A 25,275-nucleotide genomic window follows, 5' to 3' on the forward strand; every position below is an offset into this window, starting at 1 on the left:
AGAGCTCTGCTGCGTTCTGGCTAGCGTTGACGACAGAGAGGAACCCGGCCTCTAAACTACTCAATTTTTTTTGACAAACAAATCCTGGCACCCTAGAGTGATACTTTCATGGAAACTGACTGAGAAATATAAGCTCATCCTATACTTCTGCGCTACTCACCAAATACCCTTTGCATCTGAAATTTGTTGAGTTTGTTCCTTCACTAGGAAAGGAGAATTCTGTATGAACAAGGAATCTGAGTTCTCAGTAAGTATGGCTGTCATCCTTCTGTGAGGCAAAAGTCAAGAAATAAAAATATTAGAAATATGGAGGTAAATAGGAAAAATGAACCAAGTCACACTCGGATGATCACAAGGGCCAGGATTGGGCCTAGGAAAGGGGCCAGGCCCCGCCTGGGCAGTAAGGGGTCAGTGGACCTCGGCAAGTTCCACTGTAGCCCTGAGAGTCACTTGGTAGCATCATTAGTCACATCTGTGAGGATGATCAAGGTATAAAATGTATAAACAAAGCAGAGTGGAATATGCGGCGTGTTACTTTTTATGACTACATTTCTTCTAAATACTGAAATTTCTTTTAAATAAATGTTTTCTAGATTTTTTCAAAGAAACATAGTTACTTTGTAACTTTTAATACAAATAGCATCTTCTTTACTTCTTGTTTCCTGTATTTCTTCAGGAATTACCTCCCTACAATGGCTTTGGACTAATTGAAGACTCCGCTCAGAACTGCTTTGCTCTCATTCCAAAACCTCCCAAAAAAGATGTTATTAAAATGCTGATGAATGATAACAAGGTGCTTCGTTATTTGGCTTCACTGGTGAGGATAATTTTTATATACTAAGATTCTGTGCTGTCTCAGTGCCATGCCTTCAGGCAGGTTGGATGGTATTAATTAAGTATGGAACCCCTGAACCAAGACCTAGCTCAAGTCCAATCTCCTTCAAAAGTCTTTCTTAGATCTTTAATCCTCCCTTCTAGTCCTCAAATACTGATAGACTTTTTTTTGCCTTGTTTATTAAGTAGTCTTGAAAGCCTGATTTGTATTTAACTTATCTATGTATCTGTGCGCCTTTCCAGTGTACTGTGATTTCCTTGAGGATAGGGACTTATGTCTTACTAATTTTTAGCATTACCTGTCATATCTAGCTTGATGTATTTTATATTTATTAAATATAATAAATGGAATTATTTACTGACATCAGTTGAATTGATGTTGCCTTTGAGAAGTCATATGGCTAGTGGCTGAGAGCATAGATCTGGGAACATAAATTCAAATTTGAATACTTCACTCACAGTCTGAATTACCAGAGGCAAATTATGGATGGGAATTCAAAGGATAATGTCTTTAATTTTTTTTTTTCAGTGTAGAAAAATAAATAGAAGCATTTTATTTAAAACTCTGGACATAAATAGCAGAGATTGAAATAAGTTACTTGTAGGACTAGGAATTGGGAATGGGAAGGGTGGGCCAGATGATTTTTCAAACTGCAGGCAGGCTTTGGGGAAACTGCGGGTTCGGCGCCAGACCACCACAATGAAGCCAGTATCGCAATAACGTCCATTGTACTCATTTTGCTGGTGGAGGGTCTTGCTTTCAAGCTGTAAAAATCGGAGCACCTGTGAAGTGCAATGAAGCAAAGCACAGTAGAACAAGGTGTGCCTGTATGTACATGTATGTGAAAAAATAAAAATTAAATGAAAACAGTTGAGTAATATATTTTAGAAAATGTTGAACAAAGCACAATACATTTTAGAAAAATGTTGAACAAAGCTTTAAATAAAAAGGGAGTTCTATACCAACTAGAACACTCTATACCATAAGAATTCTGGTTAATGAAAGTTTTATATTCTGATTAAGTTCTTTGAGTTTACCATTAAAATTCAGTAGGCTCATGGAAATTTGGTATAGTAACTTTAAGCTCCTTGATGGCAGGGAGCATGTTTTCCTACACTTCATAGGTTCTCAGTAACTGTTGGTTGGATGTGTACATGGATTTAGTTATAGATGCACTCTCCATGAATTAGGAAATATAATATTATACCTATTTAATCTTTCAAAACAAGAATCAGAGAGGCTAAGAGATCTCAGTGCAGCTCAGACAGAGGTAGGGCTAGAACTCAACTTTCTAACTTTCAATGGTATTCTTTTTTTATTTAAAGAATATATTTTTATTTTACAATGTAAATAATTTAGAAAACGACAGTACATTCAGTATAAACAAATCTAATACGGCCATCTTATGTGTGAGAGAGACAATAGAGAAAAGAGCACCATAGGTATTTTTACTACAGAGAAATTGTTACTAAAGCCCTCAAGTAGGAGACTTGAGGAGTCACCATCAGGAGGGAAGTTAACTTAGAAAAAAGTGTTACTCCTTCAGCTGTGAGAATCTTTAGTGCAGCTTTCTTTTGATCAAGAATCAGTATACTGCTCAGGCTATGAAAAGGGAAAAGTACGCACATGAGTTTGTAAACTACATAGCTGTAGGCTTGCTTTCCCTACCTGAAAATCCTGGGAAAATTATTATCAGTACATGATTGATTTTAAAAATTGCGATGAGTAATATTAGATATTGCTAAGTGAGAAGAACACATTTATATTGACTACAGTCTTTTGTGCTCACAAATAACCTAGGCAAATCTGATATATCACAAAAGGTTGAAGAGTAGATAATTTGGATCAGTCCACTTACTCAGACAGCTATAAAAACTGGTGGGTGTGTGTGCGTGCTTGCTTGTGTGTGTGTGTGTGTGTGTGTGTGTGTTTCTACTGCTTGAGGGTGCTGAACAACTAACAAGATGTGAAGAATCACTGAGCAAGAACCAGGAGAATATTGAAAACCGTGAGTGGAGCCTGGCACCTGTGATAGCGCACTTGGGACTCTAGGGCCTATTAAAGACAGAAGCACTTGGTAAACCTTATGTGCTAATGAAGGGACTATTTTCTGGCTTTGAATTATCTCCACTCCAGAAAATCAGATTAAGGCGCTCCTAGATTACTAATGCCCCCAGATGCCTAGCAGAAGCAAATCCAAATTCTCTAAGGATAGCATCATCCTAGGCTTCCAATTATTTCTATAAACAATTTAATACAATGTATAGCACTCATTCAAAGAAAACAATATTAATAATACAATATCTAGACAAAATCAAGATGATAGAAGTAAAATGAGCAGAAACAACAGACAATAGAAGTATATCCATAGAGGCATACTGGTGCTATCAAACTTAAAAAAAACAAAAAACTATAGTTACTATGTTTAAAGAGATAAAGAATAAGATTAGAAATTTCAGGAGAAAACTAGAAACAAAACAAAGTTATTCAATTTTGATAAATTATCACAGTAATAGAATACAGGAAAAAAAATTAGACTCAGAGAATCATTTGATAAAATTCATCTAATATTGACTTAAACCAAAATTCTTAGTAATAGGGGATAAAAGGGAATTTTCTTAGTCCTATAAAGGAGAACTATCAAAAATCTACTGCAAGCAGCCCTGACCAGTGTGGCTCAGTGGTTGAAGCGTCATCCCCTAACCAAACGGTTGTGGGTCCAATTCCCCATCAGGGTCCACATCTAGGTTGTGGATTCGTGTACCTGTGAGGCCACGTTCGACCCTGGTCTGGACACTTACAATCTCGGGTCCCAGGCCTGGCGTGGATCCCAGGTTTTAGTGTGTAGGAGGGAAGCCAACCAATTGATGCGAAGGCCATGTTTCTCTCTCTTACTTCCTCTCTCCCTTCCTTTCTCTCTCTCGCTTAAAAAAATAAAAATAAACAAAAGCAAATGAAAATGTCCTCGGCGTGAGGATAAAAGAAAATCTGCAAACAGCAGACTCAGAGATGAAATGCTGAGATTGAACTCTCTGAGATTAGGAACAAGGCAAGACTATACTATCACCTTCTATTCAGCATTGTACTGGAGGTCCTAGCAGTAAAACTATAAGGAAAATAAAGGGTAAAGAATTGAAAAGGAAGAAATAAAACTGTCATTATCTAAATGAATGATTGATATGCAGAAAATGAAAAAGAATCTACATTTTATGTTAGTAGAGTCAATATAAAAATAGCAAACCCACAAAAATTAAGTTAGAAAAATGCCATTTACCATAGCATCAAAAAATATTAAACTCCAAGGAGTGAATCAAATAAAGTACATAGTACCTAACACATTACTGAGAGGAAATTAAAGACCTAAATAAATGAAAGGACATTCCATGTTAACTGGTTAAAAAAGTCAGTATTATTTTAAAAATGGCCCCAAATGCATTTGTGGTTTCAAAGCAATTGCAGCCAAAATCCCAGAGGCTTTTTATTTGTGCAGATTGACAAACTGATTCTCTTATTTATGTGGAAATGTAAAGCGCTTCCAAGCATAGCCAAGACATTCTTGGAGAACAAGATTGATTGATTTGCTTAACAACATATCAAAATACATTATTAAAAAGTCATATAAAGTAATTAATACAATAGAGTATTTGTGCAAAGACAGAAAACTAAGCCGATAGTATAGATTAGATAGTCCAGAAAGAGACCCACACACACTTAACATACCTGACAAGTATGGCACTGCTGAGGAGCTGGGAAAGGAATGTCTTTCAATAAATAATATAAGAACAATTAGATATCCATAAGGGAAAAGAGAAGAGAATATAGAAATCAATTCTGGATGAATTGAAGGTTTAAATATAAAAGGCAAAGCAATAAAATATCTTAATAATAATATAATTTTAACCTTGTAGTAGGGAAAGATTTATTTAGCAGTACACAAAAAGCAGTAACTGTTTCAAAACCTGATAAATTTGACTACATTAGAGTGAAGAGTTTGTTTCTCAAAATACACCAATGAGAGAGTAAAAAAAATAAAAGGAAAGGACAGAATGGGAGAAGATGTTACTACAGAATTCAACTAAGAACTCATATCCAGAATGTCTAAAAAGCACTAAAATCATTTTTAAAAATAAGCAAGAAACTTGAAATCGGCATTTTACAAAAGAGATATCCAGAGGGTGAAATAAACATATCAAAAGGTGTTTAGACGTTCTAGTGATCAGGGAAGTACAAATAATTGCTCTAGTGATCAGGGAAGTACAAATGCATTGCCTTTTCTCACCTACCAGGATGATTAATATGTTGGTGAGAATATGGAACAATGAGAAAATCTCATACTGTTAGTGACACACTCAGGAAAATAGTTTGGTAAAATCAGATATACCAGGTTGTGTCAAAATAGTACACATACGTACACTAAAGATAAAGAATGTTCATAACAGCATAATCCATGATAGCCAAAAATAAACCTAGATGCCTATCTATAGGAGACCGGAGGAATAAATTACGGCTTATTTATGCAATGATTTGAATTCTGTTCAGCAATGAAAATTAATGAACTATGGCTACGAATAACAAGAATAAGTCACATAAACATAACGTTGAATGTAAGAATTCAGACACAAAAGAATATGTACATATTATATAATTTCATTTATGTGAAGATTTTAAAAAAACAAAACGGTTTAGAGATGCCTCCTTTGTAATAAAACTAGTGAAAACCATAAAACTCAAGATACTGACTTTCTTGGTGGGGGAGGGGTAAGATATTGATCGGGGAGGTGCTCTCTAGATTCTGTCAGTATTTCTTGACCCAGGTGGTGGTTACATGGATATTCACTTTATGAAAAATTTTGAACTGTACATTTTGTTTTTCTGTAGTTTCTCTGTGTTAAAACTCACAGTAAAAAATTATTTAAAAGAACACAAACAGGACTATTAATAAAGAAGGGATGTGTATCTTCCTATGAGCAAGAAAAAAGAAGTGATATTCTGGTCATGGAATCTTCAAAGGTTTTTCCCTGACCTGTTCAGTAAAATAGAGGGCATATTCCTTCATCACAAAAGCTCTGAAGGATGCATCCCCAAGTCCCTTGGCATGCCCCTGCCTGTAGCACTGCTCAGAACTTTATATTCTATTCTAAGTGTGATGGGAATTCTCTAGAGTTTTGAGAAAAAAGGAGTGATGTGGTTTGATTTTTATTACCTGTCTTGTGGTTGGTGTTGTTTATTTTTTTTTTTAATTTTGTGATGGTGTTCAATCAAAAACAGTTTGGAGACTATTAGATTAAGGAATGGTATGAGGTAATTATTTTATTAAAAGGATATCCAATGTCTTTTTTCAATAAACAAGAAATTATTAGACAAATAACTCCATGGTCTGACTGAGAAGATATGTGCAGGAGTTGTGATATGAGATTTTAGTCAAGCATAAGCATGTCTGTATTTAAGCTTGTTCAATCTGAAATTTGTTGCTTAAGGATTATGTTATCATTCTCAGCAATTTGATATAGGAAAAGTCTTATCTACAAGGTGGTTTCTCAGAATCACTTTCAACTTTATGATTCCTCTCTTCTTAAATTTTCTTTTTAAAATTACGTATACAAGTGAACTTGTTTGAAGGACTAAACTTTGCATAATCATCTTAGTCTCCACCAAGTTGAACATAATGTTGGCCAAGAGGTTTCAAACTGGCTGCCTGTGGGCAGAATGTGTCCGACACATGCGCTTTGCCTGGCCTGCATAGTGCTTTAAAAAAGTGGAAGTCAACATTTTTAAATCAGGGCTTTATACAGTAATCTAGATTTCTGTCTTCTCATGAAAAATCGGAAGATCTAGCAACATTGGGCCCACCTTCTCACAAGGCAACAACCAACCGGGGTTGAGATGGGCAGCCTCCATTAGCTGCGACGTGTCCTTTCCAGGCCACCAGCGTTCCCCCCGACCGCCATGCTGTTCATTTGTATTATTCTTTATGCAATAGATTTAGATTAGAAAACTTGACCCATAGTTATTTAATGTGGGGGCATCTGGATAGTTCACGTACATTCAGAATATCCCTTTTCTTTTTTCACTTTTCCAGGAATCCCCTATTCCAGAAGACAAAGACCGTCGATTTGTATTCTCTTATTTTCTAGCCACTGACATGATCAGCATCTTTGAGCCTCCTGTTCGCAACTCTGGTATCATCGGGGGCAAGTACCTTGGCAGAACAAAAGTGATCAAACCACACTCTTCAGTGGAAAACCCCATCTACTATGGCCCTAGTGACTTCTTCATTGGTGCTGTGATTGAGGGTAGGTCGAAACACAGTTTAGGCTTTCCAACTGGCCAAGTGAATTAATTCAGTTAACCCTTGTAAGAGGCGCTTAGGCTCCATTCCAGCCAAAATAAACTAATCTTGCATATGTGGTCCAGTGTTTTATTCTCCTTCCTTATCTTATCAATTAAACTGTAAATTGGTTGCATTTTTGGGCTATAAATACAGACCCTGAGCTTCCTAACACTGAGCACATGACTGCGTGTAAGTTTAGGGAGCTACGAAAGTTCATTAGTCCAGGTCACAAATGCATGTCTGTGAATTTGTCATTGCAGGATCAGTATTATTTTACACCTGATGGTGTCATAAAAACATAACCAAGCTAAGTGTATTTCTACCCTCTCCCCAGTGTTTGGCCACCGGTTCATCATCCTCGATATAGACGACTACGCTTTGAAATATATGGAGAGCAATGCTGCCCAGTATTCACCAGAAGCACTCTTGTCAATTCAGGACCGTATTCGAAAGCAAGAACCAGAATTAGAAAAGTATGTTTGATTGTCTAGAGTCCTTTTTGACTTTGCCACATATGACATATTCAGAAAATAGTTCTTGATAAAAATGATTGGGTAATCACATTTTAGATTTTCAGATTTTCCTCACCAAGCAGAGTTATTGGTCATACACAAAAGGTTTTCTGGGTCCAAGATAACAATTAACAATTTAGAACATTTTCAACTTCTCTTATTTAGCAAATAATTACTGAATGTCAAGTATGAGTCAGAGAAAATCACTAGCTCTTAGACTTTTTTAGTAAACAAAATACATAGAAAAGAAGTTGCTTACCATGTGGAGTTAACCTAAGCAGAGGGAGATAGCCAATAAACAGCACAAGTAAATTATACAGTATATTAGCTGATGAATGCTATGGAAAAATGGAGCAAAATAAGGGTGATAAGGGTTTCTGGAGAGTGGCGGTGGATTGCAATTGATCAGGGGACATCACACCTTGGAAAGGTGACTTGAAGGTAAAGGAATTAACCATGTGGGTATCTGGAGGAAGAGCTTTCCAGAAAGAGGGAATGGTGCGTGCCAAGGCCCTAAGTAGCAGCATGCCTAGACTACTCAGGTAACACTGGCAAGAAGTAGGCCAGTGCGAGAGGTGGGAACGGAATGAGTGAGAGGCAGAGAAGTGGGAGCTGGAGTTAGAAGGTTAACAAGGAACCAGGTTGTCTAGGAACTACTAAGTCTTTGGAAAGATGCTGGCTTTTCTCTGGGTGAGGTGGAAAGCCACTGTGGTGTTCTGAGTAGAAGTGGCAAGATTTGACATGTCTTAAAGAGCTATCGTGTCATGAATAAATTAGCAAAGAAATTAGCTAGGAGAATATTGCCATAATCCAGGCAAGAGATGATAGTACATGGACCAGGGTAGTATTAACGATGGTGGGAGAAGTGGTCTGATGTATATATTTTAAAGGTATATTACTTAGAGGACATAGTAGAGAGAGTAGTTAAGGATGACTGCGAGGGTTTTGGCCTGAACAGCTGGAAGGAAGGAGTTGCCATCATCTGAGATGAGCACAATATTCCTCTGGGGTAGAGGAGGTTTCTGTTGGAGGGGAGGATTTCAGTTTTGGCTGTACAAGGTTTAAGACAGCTATTAGATATCCACGTAGAGATATCAAACAGGCTGTTGGATATATAAATCTGGAGTTCAGGCAAGAGGTCTGGGCTGAAGACGTAAATGCAGTAGTTGTTGGCATATAGATGATATTTTAAGCCACAGAATTGGGTGCAATCTCTAAGGAAGTCAGTGTAGATAAAGAAAAGAAGCACTCGAAGGACTGATCCCTGGGATCCTCCAACACTCAGAGTTGAGAAGAGGAAACTGAGTAAGACATATAGTGAGGCAGGAAGAAAACCAAGTGGGTGTGGTATCCTGGAAACCAAGTAAGGAGAGTGCAGTCTCCTTTTGCACAGTAGTGTGGAACTATTAAAATGGCTGCACAAAACAGTCTTAATAATCAGTGGGAAAATTTACTGTAAAAAGTATTGTATAAACATGAAAAGTTCTGATGGTTATAAATATATAGGGAAATGAAAAAGTAGTAACACTAATTTTTATTTAGTACACTGTAATTGAAAACATGGACAACATGGAAAATTAAAGTGTTTCATTTCTTTGTAAAAAAACTTATTGCCCTGGCTGGTGTGGCTTAGTGGATTGAACGCCGGCTTGTGAACCAAAGGGTCTTTAGTTCAATTCCCAGTCAGGGCACATGCCTGGGTTGCAGGCCAGATCCCCAGCAGGGGGCATGTGAAAGGCAACCACACATTGATATTTCTCTCCTTTCATTCTCCCTCCTTTCCCCTCTGTCTAAAAATAAATAAATAAAATCTTAAAAAAAAAAACTTATCAAGAGTAGTAGTTCAAACAGTACTTGCCTTTTTCTCATCATATAACTTATACTGAACAAACATCTTTTCTATGCCTTGCCAAATTGTCATACTCCTTGCTAAGACTGGATCAACTTCCAAAATTTTATAATTTTTGCTTTGAGTGTTGTGAAATATCTACTAGAGTCCTTTAATGACAGTGAAATATCTCCGAAAGTGTCTTTAATGTCCATTTTCTTTTTTGCTGGCATCTGGGATATGTCCATCCTGTTCATTACAATCACTTTCCTCACTGCATGTCAATAAGCACCCACATTTATCAGCACCCAGAGTCGCTTGAATGGCAGCAGGGTTAGCATCCCCACAGTTAGCTCTTTCTTCTGTAACTCCATTAGATTTGATTCAAATTTTACTTCTAGTGTTATCACTTTTTATTTCTTTGTTGCACTTTCATCTTTGTTGGCCAGTTTTCTCTTTTGTAAAATGCCACATGGGTTCTTCATTGAGAGACCACGGGGCCACTTAGCTACACATTTTGGTGTCAGTGTGTGAACTGAAAAACAGATACCCAGTGACCAATCTCCAACAGCCTTTGAAAGAAGTGATATGATGGTCACTGTTCATGATATGTATGCATCTGTTATTTACGTAGTGATTCGGTGGACTGAAAACCTGACCACGAATTTGTACTTTATGCAGTTACTCACAGTTAATAAGCTGTGGTAACTGAAATTTGAACCATGTTGTTGAGAGACTGGGCTATTTAAACAGTGGTAACTGAAACTCAGGACTGTGCAAAGAGAAAATTGCCTGTATATCAAGGACTAATTCATTTTGCCAAATGGGGATTTAGCAATGTAGGGAACATTGGGAACTTAATGAAGAGTTTCAGTTGAATGGGAGCATAGGAAAACCAAAAACCTAATGGGAGTGGATTTAGAGCAAATGGGAGGAAAGGAATTCAAAAATGGAAGGATAGATAAATTGTTTGAGGAAGCTTGGTGCAAAGGGCAACAAAAATGAGGCAGTAGCTGATAGAGGAGGACGTGGAGTTAAGAGAAGAGTTTTGTTTTTAAGATAGCATGTTTACATGTAAATGGGAATGATTCTGTGGAGAGGGGATAACTATTGATAACTGTGTGCGGAGAGATTTGTGGAGGAAGTGAGAGAGGGTGGTGTTTAGCACACAAGTGGGGGAACCAGCTTTAGACATAAGCATCAACCATTCATCTTGGGCAGTAGTTCTCAAATTTTTGGTCTCAGAAGACCTTTATACTCTTAAATACCAGAAAGGGTTTTGTTTATGTGGTTTCTATCTGTTAATATGTACCATGTTAGAAATTATATCTGACATTTAAAATATTTTTTAATATTTTAAAAATAGTAATAAACTGACTTCATTTTAATGCAACTAACATGATTTTAGGAAAAATAACTATATTTTCCAAACAAAAAAATTTAGTGAAAAGAGTGACATTGCTTTACAAATTGTTTTGCATATCTCTTTAATATCTGACTTCATTAAGAGAAGACAACTCTATTTTCATCTGCTTCTGTAATGAGCCTACTGTGACATCATGCATCACACCACCTTTGGAAAACTCCACTGTGCATTTGTGAGAAAATAGTAAAAAAACAAATGATGGGTTAGTAGTATTATGAGAATAGTTTTGATCTCACAAACTCCCAAAAGGGTCTCGGGAACCTCCAGATGTCCTGGGAATAATCTTTAAAAGTCTGATCTGTGGTAACAGTTAGAAAAATGGAGTGTGTGGGTACAGATGCTGGTTGTGGGTAGATATGGTTGAGGGGTTTTGCTAATTGTCTCCTTGTTACTGATGTAGCTGTATAATAGGAAGAATAAGATTGGGGAGACAGAGGTTTCAGGAGAAAGGAAATTTGTAAAATGCTCTATTCTATTGATGATATAATTACATGAAATGAATATAAAAATAAAATGAAAATAAATATATTGCAGTTTTTGTCTACTACTAAGGAAAAATGTCAATTATAACTGATATTCACCATCAGTTAAAAAAATGCATCCTGAATCCAGAGATGTAAAGAATGTGGGGAAAAAAATGTGTCAACACTGATGAAATATGGCAACTATCTAGGAAAGTGGAGGGTGACTGGACTAGAGAAGCAGAGTTTGGTGGCTGGGCAGCATTAAGGGCTGAGTTGAGGTTCATGGTTATACATTTAATTCAAGCACTTCTCAGCATTTTTTCTGTAATTTTTTCATGTCTATACACATACCAACAACATTGAAAAATTTCTTGCATTGGCATACTTCCAGTAGAATCTGATTTGGTAATGATAAAAAGATGCTACTGTGGCACTTAGAATGAGATAACCAATACAAATAAAGAGAAATTCAAGATCTGGATTAAGAGATCCATTTCCCTCTTATTTTGATCCTCACCTTTTCTCTCTCCTCTTGGGATGAGTCAGAGAGGAGGGAGAGAGAAAATGCTTGGGACCCAAGTGTCACGCCTTCCATGTCTTCTAGCCATTAGGTCCTTGGCCTCTAATGCCTCCCATCTGGTAAAGAGTCCATGTGCTCTAAGGATGCACAAGTCCTTTATTTGGCTAATATTGTAAAAGTAATGAAAGGAGGATCCCAAGCACTTATCAAGCCTAAGTACTTTTTATATCAAGTGTCAGTTACAGGATGGTGAAATTTGGAGTTAGCCATTTTCTTTTTCTGAGCTAAAAATTTAAAACAGTGCATAGGTAACTGAGTATTGACTTTATCTGAAGTTCTTTTTGGGTTTTGGGTCCTCATTGTGATATACTGAACTCAGACTTATAGGTAACAAGTGCTTTATTAACCCTCTATTGGGAATCTACATGTGTGAATAGCATAAAAACACACATTTATATATATTATTCTTGTTCTGTTAGCATGTCCATTTGTGCTCTTCAGCTTCAACCCTCCTGCCCTGTTCAAGGATCCTTTTAATTCTCTTTTTCACCTCCAGCCACCTTCCTCAATAGACATTTCCAAATATCCTCATTTCATTGCTGATTTTCTTTATGCCCCAAGCTCTTCCACATTCACTTTACAGTTGGTCTCAATTATGAGAACAAATGATTAAAGGTGAGCTTCTTCAGTTTTCCCGCTCTTCACATTAGAATATTTCTGTATGATCAACTCATTTTCTCCTTAGTTTGTTGTCAAAGATAAGTAGCTCCCATTTCTCCAAATATCATTCTTCCATTTTATATTTTTATGAATTTTTTGTTTACTGATTTTATAGAGAGAAGCTGAGGAAGAGAGAGACATCAACTTGTTGTTCCACTTATTTATGCAGTCATTGGTTGATTCTTGAATGTATCCTGTCCAGGAATGGAACCTACAACCTTGGCATATTGGGACAATGCTTTAACCAACTGAGCTACCTGGCCAGGGTCTATTTTATGTTTGTAACTCCTCCTGTCTCACTACTCCTTATAACTCTTCATAAATTGCTTTCTGAAAGGTTGTTGGTTGTTTCCAAATCCAATGGTCTCTTGTCATTTATTCATTAATTCAACAGATATTTGAGCTTGTACCATCTGCCATACCTTAATAAATGCTTAAGCAAATATATGAAAGAATAGGGAGCTTATAGTCTAGAAGAGGAGTTGGCAAACTTTTTTGTGAAGAACTAGGTAGTAAATAATTTGTTTTGTAGGCCATACTGAATAGTTGAATAGTTAGAGCAGAGGCTGTACTATTGTAGGGTGAAAGCAGCCATAGACAAATATAAATAAATAAATGGGTATGGCTATATTACAATTAAATTTTACTTAGAAAAACAGGCAGCAGTCTGGCTCTGACCTGTGGGCTGTAGTTTGTCAACTCCCTGGTCTAGTGTTTAGCCTTTTTCATCTACATATATATTATTCTTTACCACTTGCTTTTTGAAACCCTCTCTCTTGGGTTCTACTAAATCAGAGCCTCTGTCGGTTTTGTACTGCTCTTTTTTTCCTACTTCTATTTACTAGGTTGGTGTTTCTCAAGGTCCTGTATTTGGTCCTATAGTTTGCTTCCTCTAAACTGTCTTGAAATCTTATCTTATCTCATTACAGGGTGTCTAAATAAGTTACTCTCCTTCGTCCATTCTCCTGACTCTATTCCTCGATTTCTGTCTACTGAGTGTGTCTTCATCCAGCTGGGTCACCAGCATCTTGTGCAAGTAAAAATGAAACCGTTGTTTTTATCATCCTAGCACACCTGCTCTTCCTTCTTCTTTCTTCTGTTAATCTATTGCATAAAATTGTGACAACAATGAGTTGTGATACTGATATAAAGTACTAAAGCATAGTGTACGGCACACAGGAGGCAAACAATGAATTCCTCTCTTTCCCCCAAACATAACAGAGTTCCATTTGCCTTGATTTGAGACCTTGGAGATACCTTTGACCTCTTCTTTTTGCACCATATTCAATAAGTTGCTAGTTTCTTTTTTTTTCCCCTATCTTTTGCCTCTGACTTTTCCTTTTCATTCTCACTACAATTTCTCAATTTAAAGAACTCAATCAGTTAGGAGTTGCATTTGTCTGCACGTAACATCAACAACATTAACAACAGACAGATTGACGTTAGCTTAACCCAGTGGAGTATTGTGTTCCTCATGGAACACAATGTCTGGTGGCAAGCAGTCTGGAGCTGGTGTGATGGCTTTATGATGGCAACAGACACCTGACTTTTTCTATTTCTCTTCTCAGACATCCTTAGCAGATAGCTTCTTGTCCTCATGCTTTGTCACTCTATAGCCACAGAGTGAATGGTCCATCTCCAGCATTACATCTGCATTCCAGCCAGGAGAAAGGGAAAGGATAAAGGGTAAAATGCTGAAAAGCCAATCTCACCATGTCTTCCCTGCTTTTAGAGGGCTTCTCCAGAAACCCCACCTAGCAACTTCTGCTTATATCTTACTGTCTGTTCTGTATCACATGGGCACTCCTAACTGCTACCCAAACAAATTGAGGGCTCTGTGGGGAAGAAGGAAAGAATGAATAGTGGGCAGGTAAGCCCCAGGGTCTGCCATACTCCTATTACTGCTCTCCCAGGCTTCCCCAGTGCATCCTAACTCATCTTCCCGCCTCCACACTCTTCCTTAATCCACTTCACACACTGTTACCAAACAAGTCATCCTGGAATTTGGCTCCAAACTACTCATAGTAGCCTCCACCCGCCAATTTTACTGAGGTATAATTGACAAATAAAATTGTATTTATTTAATTTGTATGTAGTATACAATGTGATGATTTGATATCCTCATACATTGTGAAAGGATTACAACAATCAAGTTAATTGATCCATCCATCATGTCACATAGTTACCATTTTGTGTGTGTGTGTGTGCGTGTGGTGAGGATGTTTAAGATCTACTCTCTTAGTAAATTTCAAGTACACAGTAGAGTATTATTAACTATAGGTACCATACCGGACATTAGATTCCCCAGAACTTTTCCATCTCATAACTTAGTTTGTACCCTTTGACCAACATCTCCCCCTTTCCCCCAACCCGTAGCCACTGGCAACCATACTTCTACTCTCTGTCTCTGTAAGTTTGGCATTTTTAAGTTTCTGCACATAAATGAAATCATACAGTATTTGTTTTTATCTGGGCTATTTCACTAAGCATATGTTTTTCAGGTTCACTATGTCAAAAATGGCATGATTTCCTTCCTTTTATGGCTGAATTATACTCCACATATTCCATTATATATTTCTTATATTTCATATGTATATTCCTTATATTCATATATATACACACATATATAATAAAATCACATTGTTAATCCATTAATGGACACTTAGGTTGTTTCCCTATTTTGGCTGTTGAACACAAAAATACAGATGTCTCTTTGAAATACTAATTTTATTTACTTCAAATATATATCCAGAAGTGTGACTGCTGGGTTATATAGTAGGTAGTTCTACTTTCAATTTTTTGAGTAACCTCCATACTGCCTTCCATAACGGTTATACCAATATACATTCCTACCCACAGTGGGAGTATACTTGTACAGGGTTCCTTTTCTCTATTTCCTCACCAATTTGTCACCTCTTGTCTTTTTGATAATAGACATCTTAACAGGTACAAGATGATATACAGTGGTTTTGATTTGCATTTTTGCATTTCCTTGACAATTAGTGATATTGAGTATATTATCATGTGCCTAGTGTGTCCTCTTTGGGAAAATGTCTGTTCAGATCTTTGCTCATTTTTAAATCAGATATTTTTTGCTGTTGAGTTTTAAGAGTTCCTTATATACTTATATGTCAGATATTAACCTCTCATTAGATATATGGTTTGTACTATGGTCTGAATGTTTGTGTGCTTCTAAAATTCATATGTTGACATTCTGGTGCTCCATGTGGTGGTATTAAGAGATGGGGGCTTTGGGAGGTGATTATCTCATGAGGGCAAATCCATCATGAATAGAATAACTAGAGCCTTTATAAAAGAGGTTCTAGAGAGCTTGCTAGCCCCTTTCCTCTAAGTGGAACTCTGGCAATGAACCAGGAAGAAAGCTCTCACTAGCCACCACATGGAATCTGCGGTGCAATAACCTAGGACTTCCAACCTCCAGAACTGTTGTTTATAAGTCACCTAGTCTCGGTATGTGTTATAGATGTCCAAACGAATTAAAGTAGTTTGCAAATAAATTCTTCTATTCCTAGGTTACCTTTTATTTTGTTAATTCTTTTCTTTTTTTGCTAGTCTGTTACTTATGTATTTATGTATTTATTATTATTATATGTGTTGGGGTGACATTGGTCAATAAAATTACAAGGGTAGATTTATAGTAATTTCTTTTGCTGCACAGGACCTTTTTAGTTTGATGTAGTCCTACTTGTTTATTTTCGCTTTTTGTTGCCATTGCTTTGGGGGTCATATAAAAAAAAAATCATTGCCAAGACCCATGTCAAGGAGCTTCAACATTTTTTTTCTAGGAGGTTTATAGTTTCAGGTCTTATAGTTAAATCTTTAATTCATTTTCAGTTAATTTTTCTGATTTCAATAAAATAGGGATTCATTTTCATTATTTTGGACATGGATATCCAGTTTTCCCAGCACCATTTATTGAAGAGTCTGTCCTTTACCATTGTATATTCTTGGTTGCCTTCCAGGTTAATTGACCATATACTCGTATGCATGAGCTTATTTTGGGACTTTCTGTTCTGTTCCACTGATTTATGTATTTGTTCTTATGCCAGTACCATACTGTTTTGATTTCTATAACTTTGTAATATAGTTTCAAATCAATAGCTGTGATATTCCAGCTTGCTCTTTTTCAACATTGCTTTGTCCATTTAGAGTCTTTTTATGATTCCATAGAATTTTAGGTTTTTTCTATTGTGAAAAATGCCATTGGAATTTTGATAGGGGTTGCATTATTTGTAGATTGGGTAGTGTGGACATTTTAACAATATTAATTCTTCTAACCACAGAACATAAGTCTTCACTTTCTTTCATTAATGCCTTACTGATTTCAGTGTACAGGTCTTTCATCTCTTTGGTTAAATTTATTCCTAAGTATTTTATTATTTTAGATGCTATTGTAAATGGAATTATTTTCCTAATTTACCTTTCAGATAGTTTGCTGATTTTTTTGTATATTGATTTTATGTCATGGAATGTTTTATTTGTGGAATCCACTTCACTGTTTTTTTTGGGGGGGTGGTCAGAGAAGGAACAATGCCGCTTTCTCAGCTCTCACCCCACTTTCAATCACTTACCCCACTACCCACAAGCAAATTAGGCCCTTCTGGTTCTGATTCCCAGGTGCTTGGGTTTGTGTACATTCTAGGACCCTGTGGGCCCCTCCAACAGGCTCTCCTGTGAGACTGGGAGTTTCTCCCACCACCACAACCCCTACAGCTTTTGACAGCCAGAGGTTTTGAAGCTTTATTTCCCTACACTGGAACCGTGGGTTGTGCAGTCTATTTTGCTCCCCATTTGTTCTCTTGGCTTATCTGCAAGCCAGTGTGGGGCCACCTGGTGTGCCAGCTGCCTCCTTGCAACGCATTCTCTCCACCCCAGCTGCCTGTCTCTGCCCCTCCTACCAATCTAGATGAATGTTGCTTCTTTAACTCCTTGGTTGCCAGACTTCCACATAGTTCAATTTTCTGACAGTTCTGGTTGTTCTGTGTTTTTAAATTTGTTGTTGTCCTTCTTTTGGTTGTGTGAGGAAGCAAAGTGTATCTACCTATGCCTCCATCTTAGCCAGAAGTTGGATTTTCTCTATATAAGATCATGTCATTGGCAAACGGATAAAACAGATTTTTCCCTTTCCTATTTGGATATTTTTTACTTCTTTTTCTTGCCTAATTGCTCTGATGGCTGGGTCTGTGTTGAATAGAAGTGGTGAGAGTGAGCATCCTTGTCTTGTTCACTGTGAGATATGGTCTTAGTTGTGAACCTGTCATATGTGGTGTTCATAGTGTTGAAGTGCGTTCCTTCTATATCTAATTTTTTGAGAGCTTTTATCATGAAAAGATGATAGATTTTGTCAAATGTTTTTTATGTGCCTGAGATAATCATGATTTTTATCCTTCATTCTATTAATGTGATATATTGCATTTATTGATTTTGGTATGTTGAACCATCTTTGATACAAAGGATAAATCCTACTTGATCATAGTGTATGATCCTTTTAATGTATTGTCAAATTTGGTTTGCTGGTATTATGTTGAGGATTTTTGCATCTATGTTCACCAAGAATACTGGCCTGAATTTTCTTTTCTTGTAGCGTCTTTGTCTGGCTTTACAGTAATGCTGGCCTTGTATTATTATAATAATTTAGGAGCGTTCCCTCCACTTCACTTTTTTGGAAGAGTTTGAGAAGGATTGGTATTAATTTTTAAATGTTGGTAGAATTCACCAGTGAAGCCACCTGGTCCTGGATTTTCTTTGTTGGGAGATTTTTGGTTACTGATTCAATTGGTTTGTTCAGATTTTCTATTTCTTGATGATTCAGTCTTTGTGTGTTGTATGTTTCAATGAATTGTTTGTTTGGTTTACTTCTAAAAATTTATCTGTTTTTTTCAGGTTATCCAATTTGTTGATGCATAATTATTCATAGTAGTCTCTTGTGATCCTTGTATTCCTTTGATTACCAGTTTTAATGTCTTCTATTTTTGAGTCTTCCCTCTTTTTCTCAATTAGTGTAGCTAAAAGTATGTCAGTTTTGTTTATCTTTAAAAAAAAAGGCTCTTAATTTTCTTGATCTTTTCTATCACTTTTCTATAATTTATTTCATTTATTTATGCTCTGATTTTATTATTTGCTTCCTTCTGCTAACTATGGACTTAGTTTTTTCTTCTTTTTCTAGTTCCTTAAGGTATAAAGTTAGGTCATTAACTTGAGATCTGTATTATTTCTTAATGTGGGCATTTATTGCTATAAGCTTTTTTCTTGGAAATGCTTTTGCTACATCCTATATAGCATGGCTCCAAATAACCATCTACCTTAGAGTTCTAGCTTACCTTTCTATATACTTTGCACTCCAGACAAACAGGTTTATTATGTTAACCTCAGGCATTTATGCCTTTTCATAGGCTCTTTGCATTGTCTACTGTTTCTTTATTTTATTCTGATGGTCCAAACTCTCACATCCTTCAAGGCCCAGGTTGTATGCCATTTCCTAGTGTGGTCCTTCCTGATCCTCTCATTGTTTGCACCTCTCTTAAATGGAATGGTCATTTTCTCCCCTTGTCAGTGGTTTTAAAGTCTGTGTCTTAACTCTGGAGAGCAGAGATTCTTACTAGAGACACGTTCCTTGTTGTACTCAACAGTTTATTCAAAAGCTAACACTGAGCCATACATATTCAATACATACAGTAGTTGTTAGCTGAGTGAATGAATACTGATACTAGGACTGTCAAAAGAACTTTAGCAGCTGACATTGAGTGTGTCTGCTGTGTCAGGCATTAAGTGCTTTATATGCAATAACTCATTTAATTCTTACAGCAATCTTTATGAGTTGGCTGTCCTTAGAGACTTCCATATTACAGCCCTGACTAGTGTGGCTCAGTTGGCCAGGCGTCAGCCCACGGAGGGAAAGGGAGCCATTTTGATTTGCAGTCGGGGCACATGCCTTGGTTGCAGTTCAGTCCCTGATAGGTATGTGTAGGAAAGGCAACCAGTCAATGTTTCTCTCTCACATCAATGTTTCTCTCCCTCTCTTTCTCCCTCCCTTACCTACCTCTAAAAATAAATAAACTCTTAAAAAGAAAACTCCCATATTATGAATAAAGAAATTGAGACAAGGCAGTTAAGTAATCTACTCAAGATCATGCAGCCTTTAAGTGGCAAGGCTGAGATTTTGCATCAGGAAATCAGATTCTAGAGCCCATGCTCTTACCTACAATTTATTCTGCCATGCTGGGGAAAAGCACCAAGAAATAAGGTATGTTCTCAATTCAGCTTCCTAACTACCTGAAGCTCTCTGAACAAGTGACTGCCTGCCCTGGGAGTAGGTTTACCTTCAGTGGGACAGACTGGAGGCCCGGGATCATGGACCATGAGCTAAGGTCAGGCCAAGGGGTCACTGCTGAACCTTTGCAATTGAAATGACCACACTTTAAATCTCTAACACATTTTTGGTATCAAAGAATGCCCATCACCAAACTGTCCCCCCCCCCAAAAAAAAACCTAAGGAAATAACAAGATGGCAGACTATTTGCTTTTTAAGAAAATATATGAATTCTGTTTAGTTTTTGCTAAGTGAAGGGCTTTGCCAGAGTGCTCATAGTAAAATAGTCTAAGAACAGACCGACAACCATGACGTCTCTCTTACCCATGGGAGATTAATCGCTCCATAAAATCACATTCACTTTTATAGAAAGTAAAGGTAGGGCTTTGGAGGGCTTGGCACAGAGCACACCCTCCCTCAGTGGGCAGTTCCTGTTAAGGACAATCAGCCAGCCCCTGTGTTCCTGGTAACCCATGGGACAAGCCTTGGCTTGCAGCTCTCCTGACGGGCCCCTGCGATAAAGTAGGGGTTGTAACTCGAACTCGCTCTGTCTTAAACAGTATCGCCTGTTGCAGGCTCTCTGCATTCACTCCATCTTACACAAAAACAGCAGACGCCATGGCCAGTTCCCTTGTTGTGTGAAGCAGTATGGGTACCTGGTTCATTTGGGGAATGGAGAGTTGTCTTCTCTCCCCACAAATGATTGGATGACTACATTTTAAATTTTTATGGGCCGTGGCCCTTCTATAACTGGGGTGAGACAGAAGATTGAGGTTTGACTGCTTTCTGACACTGAAATAGTTCCCTGGCAGTCTTTCATAATTTTGTATAGATGTTGGCATTAACCCATCAGGTAAACATATCCTGCTTATATAGTAAGTAATTCCAGACAGCATTTAGGTACTGGGGATATTTTTTATTACAACTTTACTGTTTTTGTCTTACTGCAAAAGTAAAACACATGCAGAAAAAAATATATATTGAAGTAGTAAAAATTAGGAAATACAAATAGAAATGAGCAAAAATATTTCTTAAAATCCTAAAACCCAAAGGTGACTAATTCTAATAATTTATTTAATATGCATATAAAATGGAGTAATTCTCTACTACTGTTTATCAGCTTTTTTCACCTGATAGTGTAACATGAACATTTCTGTCATCATAAAATATTTTATGGTATACTGATAGTTTAATTTTCTGAGTAGACATTATATTCATATGGGATATATATGTACACACACACACATATGAAGGGACCAAAGAAAAGTTTTGCCCCTACCTCATCTTCCCCACCTTCCTTCTACCTACTTGTTACCATCCATTTGCAGATTTTCATTGTATAATATAAGCACATTTTAACATATATTCTTACTCCTGCTCAACTTTTACACAAATGGTAGCATTCTATATACACCTTTGCACTTTGATTTTCTTGCTAACAATATATCTTTCTACTCATTCTGCAATATTGTCAATGCTGCATTGTTACTACATTGCCTGATTGTAGTGTATATTATTTAACCAATTCTTGATTTCAGGACAATTTTTTTTTTTTTTATTTAGGCTGTCTCAAAGCAGCTCTCTATACAACTCATGATGACTTTCTTAGGATAAATTATTTGAAATCCTTTTCTAGGCTGTTGCTTCATATTTTCAAAATGTGCCTGAAAGGTTAAACAATTTATATCTCTTCCAGCAAGGGTTGCCACCAGGTTAAAGAGAAATAAAAGGCTATTTGGAACAGTAGACTATTTGAATATTATACACGAGAAAAAATAGGGACAAAAAGCAGTGGTGGGCTGGTACGCGAAGTCCTGTCCAGTGAGAGGTGGTCGGGCGTCCTGGAAGGAACATGCGTGCACTCGAGTGAGATGCTGGTTCTGGCCTGGCCCCTGACAGGGGACCGGGGGTAAGGCACCAAGGTCCCCCAGACTTTCCTCATTGTTGAAAAAGGGAAGAGTGCTTACTGAATTTATTTGAAAATGGATTTGTGAAGATGAAACATCAGAGAGTTTTTTCCAGCTCTAAAATTCTTTAATTTTATAACTGTACCTTCATGTTCAGAGGAAATAAAAATAGGGCTCCTGCCTATGCTGGCTGTGATTTGAGGGGTACGCCTCCCCTTTCCTAATGCTCTGGGTTACTAACCTCTCTTCATTTCAGCAAATGCTAAGCCTAAACTTCTCAATCCACCACATAGAGCAGTCTCTCAACTTCCATAAATAACCTTTCACAAACTTCAGGGAGAACTGGAGAGGGAATGTTAAAAGTACAAGAGGTCCCTGACTGCATAGTTATCAATAAATATTTTTTTAAATTCAGACATATATTTTTAGATGATGGATGGATGGATGGATGTAGATCATGGATGTAACATAGGTGATGTAGATCATGAGCCTCCCACAAACAAGGAACTTGGGATGGTGGTGGCGTCAGATTTGGCTCTTGGTGAGGTAGTGATTTAACAGATGGCAGCAAGGGAGGCTGAGCTTCCGTGCAAACGCTGCCCTTGATCAGGCTGGCTTGACGTGGAGGTCACCCACCAGCCAGCCACTGCAGGTAGGTAAGTGTTCAGCAGCTGGTCAGCTCACCATCAAAGCTGTTTGTCATTAGAAGCTCCTCTGCTGCACAAAGTGAGAGCCTTGGTCACTGAGATAAGATTGGTCAAGAATAAATCCCATGTTCTGTCATGTCCTTCCTTTCTCTACAGCAAACAAGCTGAAGTGGATCCAGGCGTGCAAGAACTGGAAGCACTAATAGACACAATCCAGAAGCAACTGAAAGATCTTCCATGCAGAGACAACATTCGTGAGGCATTTCAAATCTGTGACAAGGAAGCATCAGGATATGTGGACAAGGAGGAGTTCTTTAAAATCTGTGGCTCTCTCAATGTCCCAACTGATGATTCCTTGATTAAGGAGGTCAGTGTGAGTTATTCTTGCAGGCTGACTGCAGAGGCTGAGCACTGTTCATTCCTCCCTAGAGAAAGTTATATATATTTTAACGGGGGAAGATCTGGGACGTTCAAATCAGATCTCCTATTCAGCCCTGATTGTGGTCTTCCCCTTGGTTCTGCCATTGGTATTCTTTTCTAATTGCTGTTGCAAGGCATCTCTTTTAGAAGTATGGGACTGGACAGCCCCGACAGGCTGGAGAGATATGGTCCTGGAGGGGCAGCCGCCAAGAGGCAACTCAGAGGCAACTGGATTAATGGGTTGGTGGGCAGCCTTTGACACCCTTCACAGAGATATAAGCATGTTAGCCCTGTTAGCCCACCTATAGAACTGGCATGGAGAAGGCATCACCACTGCCCAGGGACAGTGGTGTCTGTCAGGAGGGGTCACGTGGTGACACGGACCTTCTCCTTCTAGAATTTCCATGAGTGAGCTGAAGAAGGTGCTTCATTATAAATCCCTTTAGCCAAGGTTCCCCCAGAAGTCGGACAAAATTTCTCCCACCTCACCAATGACCCATTCCCATTAGAGACACTCTCATTGATTAAAAACACTGAGGTGCTATAGACCTTAAAGATCTTTTAGCAAAAAGGAATGTTCAGAGTTAAGATTCATTTAGGGAGGGCTTTAATTTAGGGCTACAGTGACTGAGCTGGAGACAAGGATATTTTGTAGACAGGAACATTAGCATGGAGTAAGGGAGGCAGATATGAGAGTATTTGTTCACATGGGCTGAAGCCCATTTTGCTTCCCAAATCTCAGACTGACAGCACACCCGGATTTTGATTTTTAAGTCATGAGTACTGTGTGTGGACCTGACATGAGAGGACTTGCAGTCAGTGGGAAGTGGGACAGGGACGGTGAGGTGGGGTGGATTTGCACGTGTCTTAGGAGGTAACCACAGCCAATCATTCCGCTGCCATTCGCAGCCGAGTTCCAGAGACCATGGTCTGAGCAGTGACCTAACTAGATCCTGCTATTAGACCATGGTGACAGCAACCCGCACAGGCTGGGTGGACAAAGTCTTGTATTGGGATATACAAACAATTAAAGTGCCTTTTTTTAAAAAAAAATTAAAAATTATAATGCCCTTATAAATGCAAATGTTAGTCCTGAAATCTCAGACAGGCCATTTATTCCACCTGAGGTTTGATTTTATTTACTCTAAGAGGGGATAACATCTGACCCACCTACTGGGTCCACAGGATCATTTCAGAACCAGCTGAGAGCATAAAATCTCTGAACTGGTGTCAAAAGGCCGGGGACCGTGGTTGCCATGTGCCTGCGGCAGTTACACTGAAGGCAGCCCTGCGCGTCCGCTCACCTCCTCTCGTTCTCTTCCACAGCTAATCAGGAGGTGCTCTCACGGAGAAGACAAGATCAACTACTATCACTTTGTTCGTGCTTTCTCAGACTGACCTGGCTGATGAGAGAATGCAATGCAGTTTTTTGAGGTTGGATCTACACTTTGAAATATACCTTGTATTCTTTGTAGAGGCATTTACAGAGCTCTTGAAAAGAGCTTTGCTCTTATATTTCTGAAGTCTAAATTAAACTGGATCTTGTAGGAGCTAAGATTGGTTCCTTATTTAGGGAGGCAGGGGTAGGGATGTTGTGATGGTTCATTCTGTGTCAGGTTGACTGGACGTTGGGGTACCTAGATATTTGGCCCAACATTACTCTGGGTGTCTGTGCGAGTGTTTCTGGGTGTGATTAACATTTGAACTGGTAGACTGAGTAAAGCAGACTGCCCTCCCCGGTGTTGGTGGGCCTCATCCAACTCATTGCAGGCCCAAATAGAACAAAAAGGCTGACGCTTCCCTGAGAGTGAATTCTTCCTGCCTGTCTTCAAACCTTGGCATCAGCTTTTTCCTGCCTCTGACACAACCTGAAGTATTAGCTCCTCCTGGGTCTCAAGCATGCTGGCCCTCAGACTGGAGCTACACCACCAGCTCCCATGAGCCTCCTCCAGTTTGCCGGATCTCCTGCAGATCTTGGGACTTGTCAGCCTGCATGATCACGTGAACAAATTCCTCATAATAAATCTCATTGTCTTTATGCATATATCCTATTGGTTCTGTTTTTCTGGGGAACCCTGACTAATACAGGTGTATGATGATTAAGAGCAGGAGAAAAGATAGAATTTGCTAGAAGCACTATTTGGGGTTTTGGAAATAAGCACACAGTACTGACTGCTGCTAAGCCAATGCCCCCGCTCCCCACCTGCGTGCTTGCCCCAGTATTACTGGGAAATGCACCACATATTTTTCAAACTGTGGTTCTAGGCCCATTAGATCTGAATTTTCAAAAAATGAAATAGAATAGAAAATATCCAAGTGTGGTACACATACATAA

At 38.2% G+C, this 25,275-nt stretch overlaps 1 protein-coding gene across 1 annotated transcript in view; it reads left to right on the forward strand.

Annotated features, from left to right (window-relative positions):
• Positions 1-24,344, forward strand: part of EFHC1 (EF-hand domain containing 1) — a 64,193-nt gene extending 39,849 nt beyond the window's left edge. The window contains exons 7-11 of the mRNA XM_054568818.1: positions 677-817; positions 6,915-7,128; positions 7,501-7,639; positions 22,677-22,887; positions 24,267-24,344. Of these exons, the coding sequence (XP_054424793.1) occupies positions 677-817; positions 6,915-7,128; positions 7,501-7,639; positions 22,677-22,887; positions 24,267-24,338 (777 nt within the window). The 3' untranslated portion in view covers positions 24,339-24,344. The remainder of the gene's footprint in view (positions 1-676; positions 818-6,914; positions 7,129-7,500; positions 7,640-22,676; positions 22,888-24,266) is intronic.
• Positions 24,345-25,275: the final 931 nt, after the last annotated feature.

The sequence above is a fragment of the Pteronotus mesoamericanus genome, unplaced genomic scaffold (assembly GCF_021234165.1).
Source record: "Pteronotus mesoamericanus isolate MK-2021 breed Mesoamerican mustached bat unplaced genomic scaffold, CSHL_Meso_final contig_20, whole genome shotgun sequence".
NCBI lineage: Eukaryota > Metazoa > Chordata > Mammalia > Chiroptera > Mormoopidae > Pteronotus > Pteronotus mesoamericanus.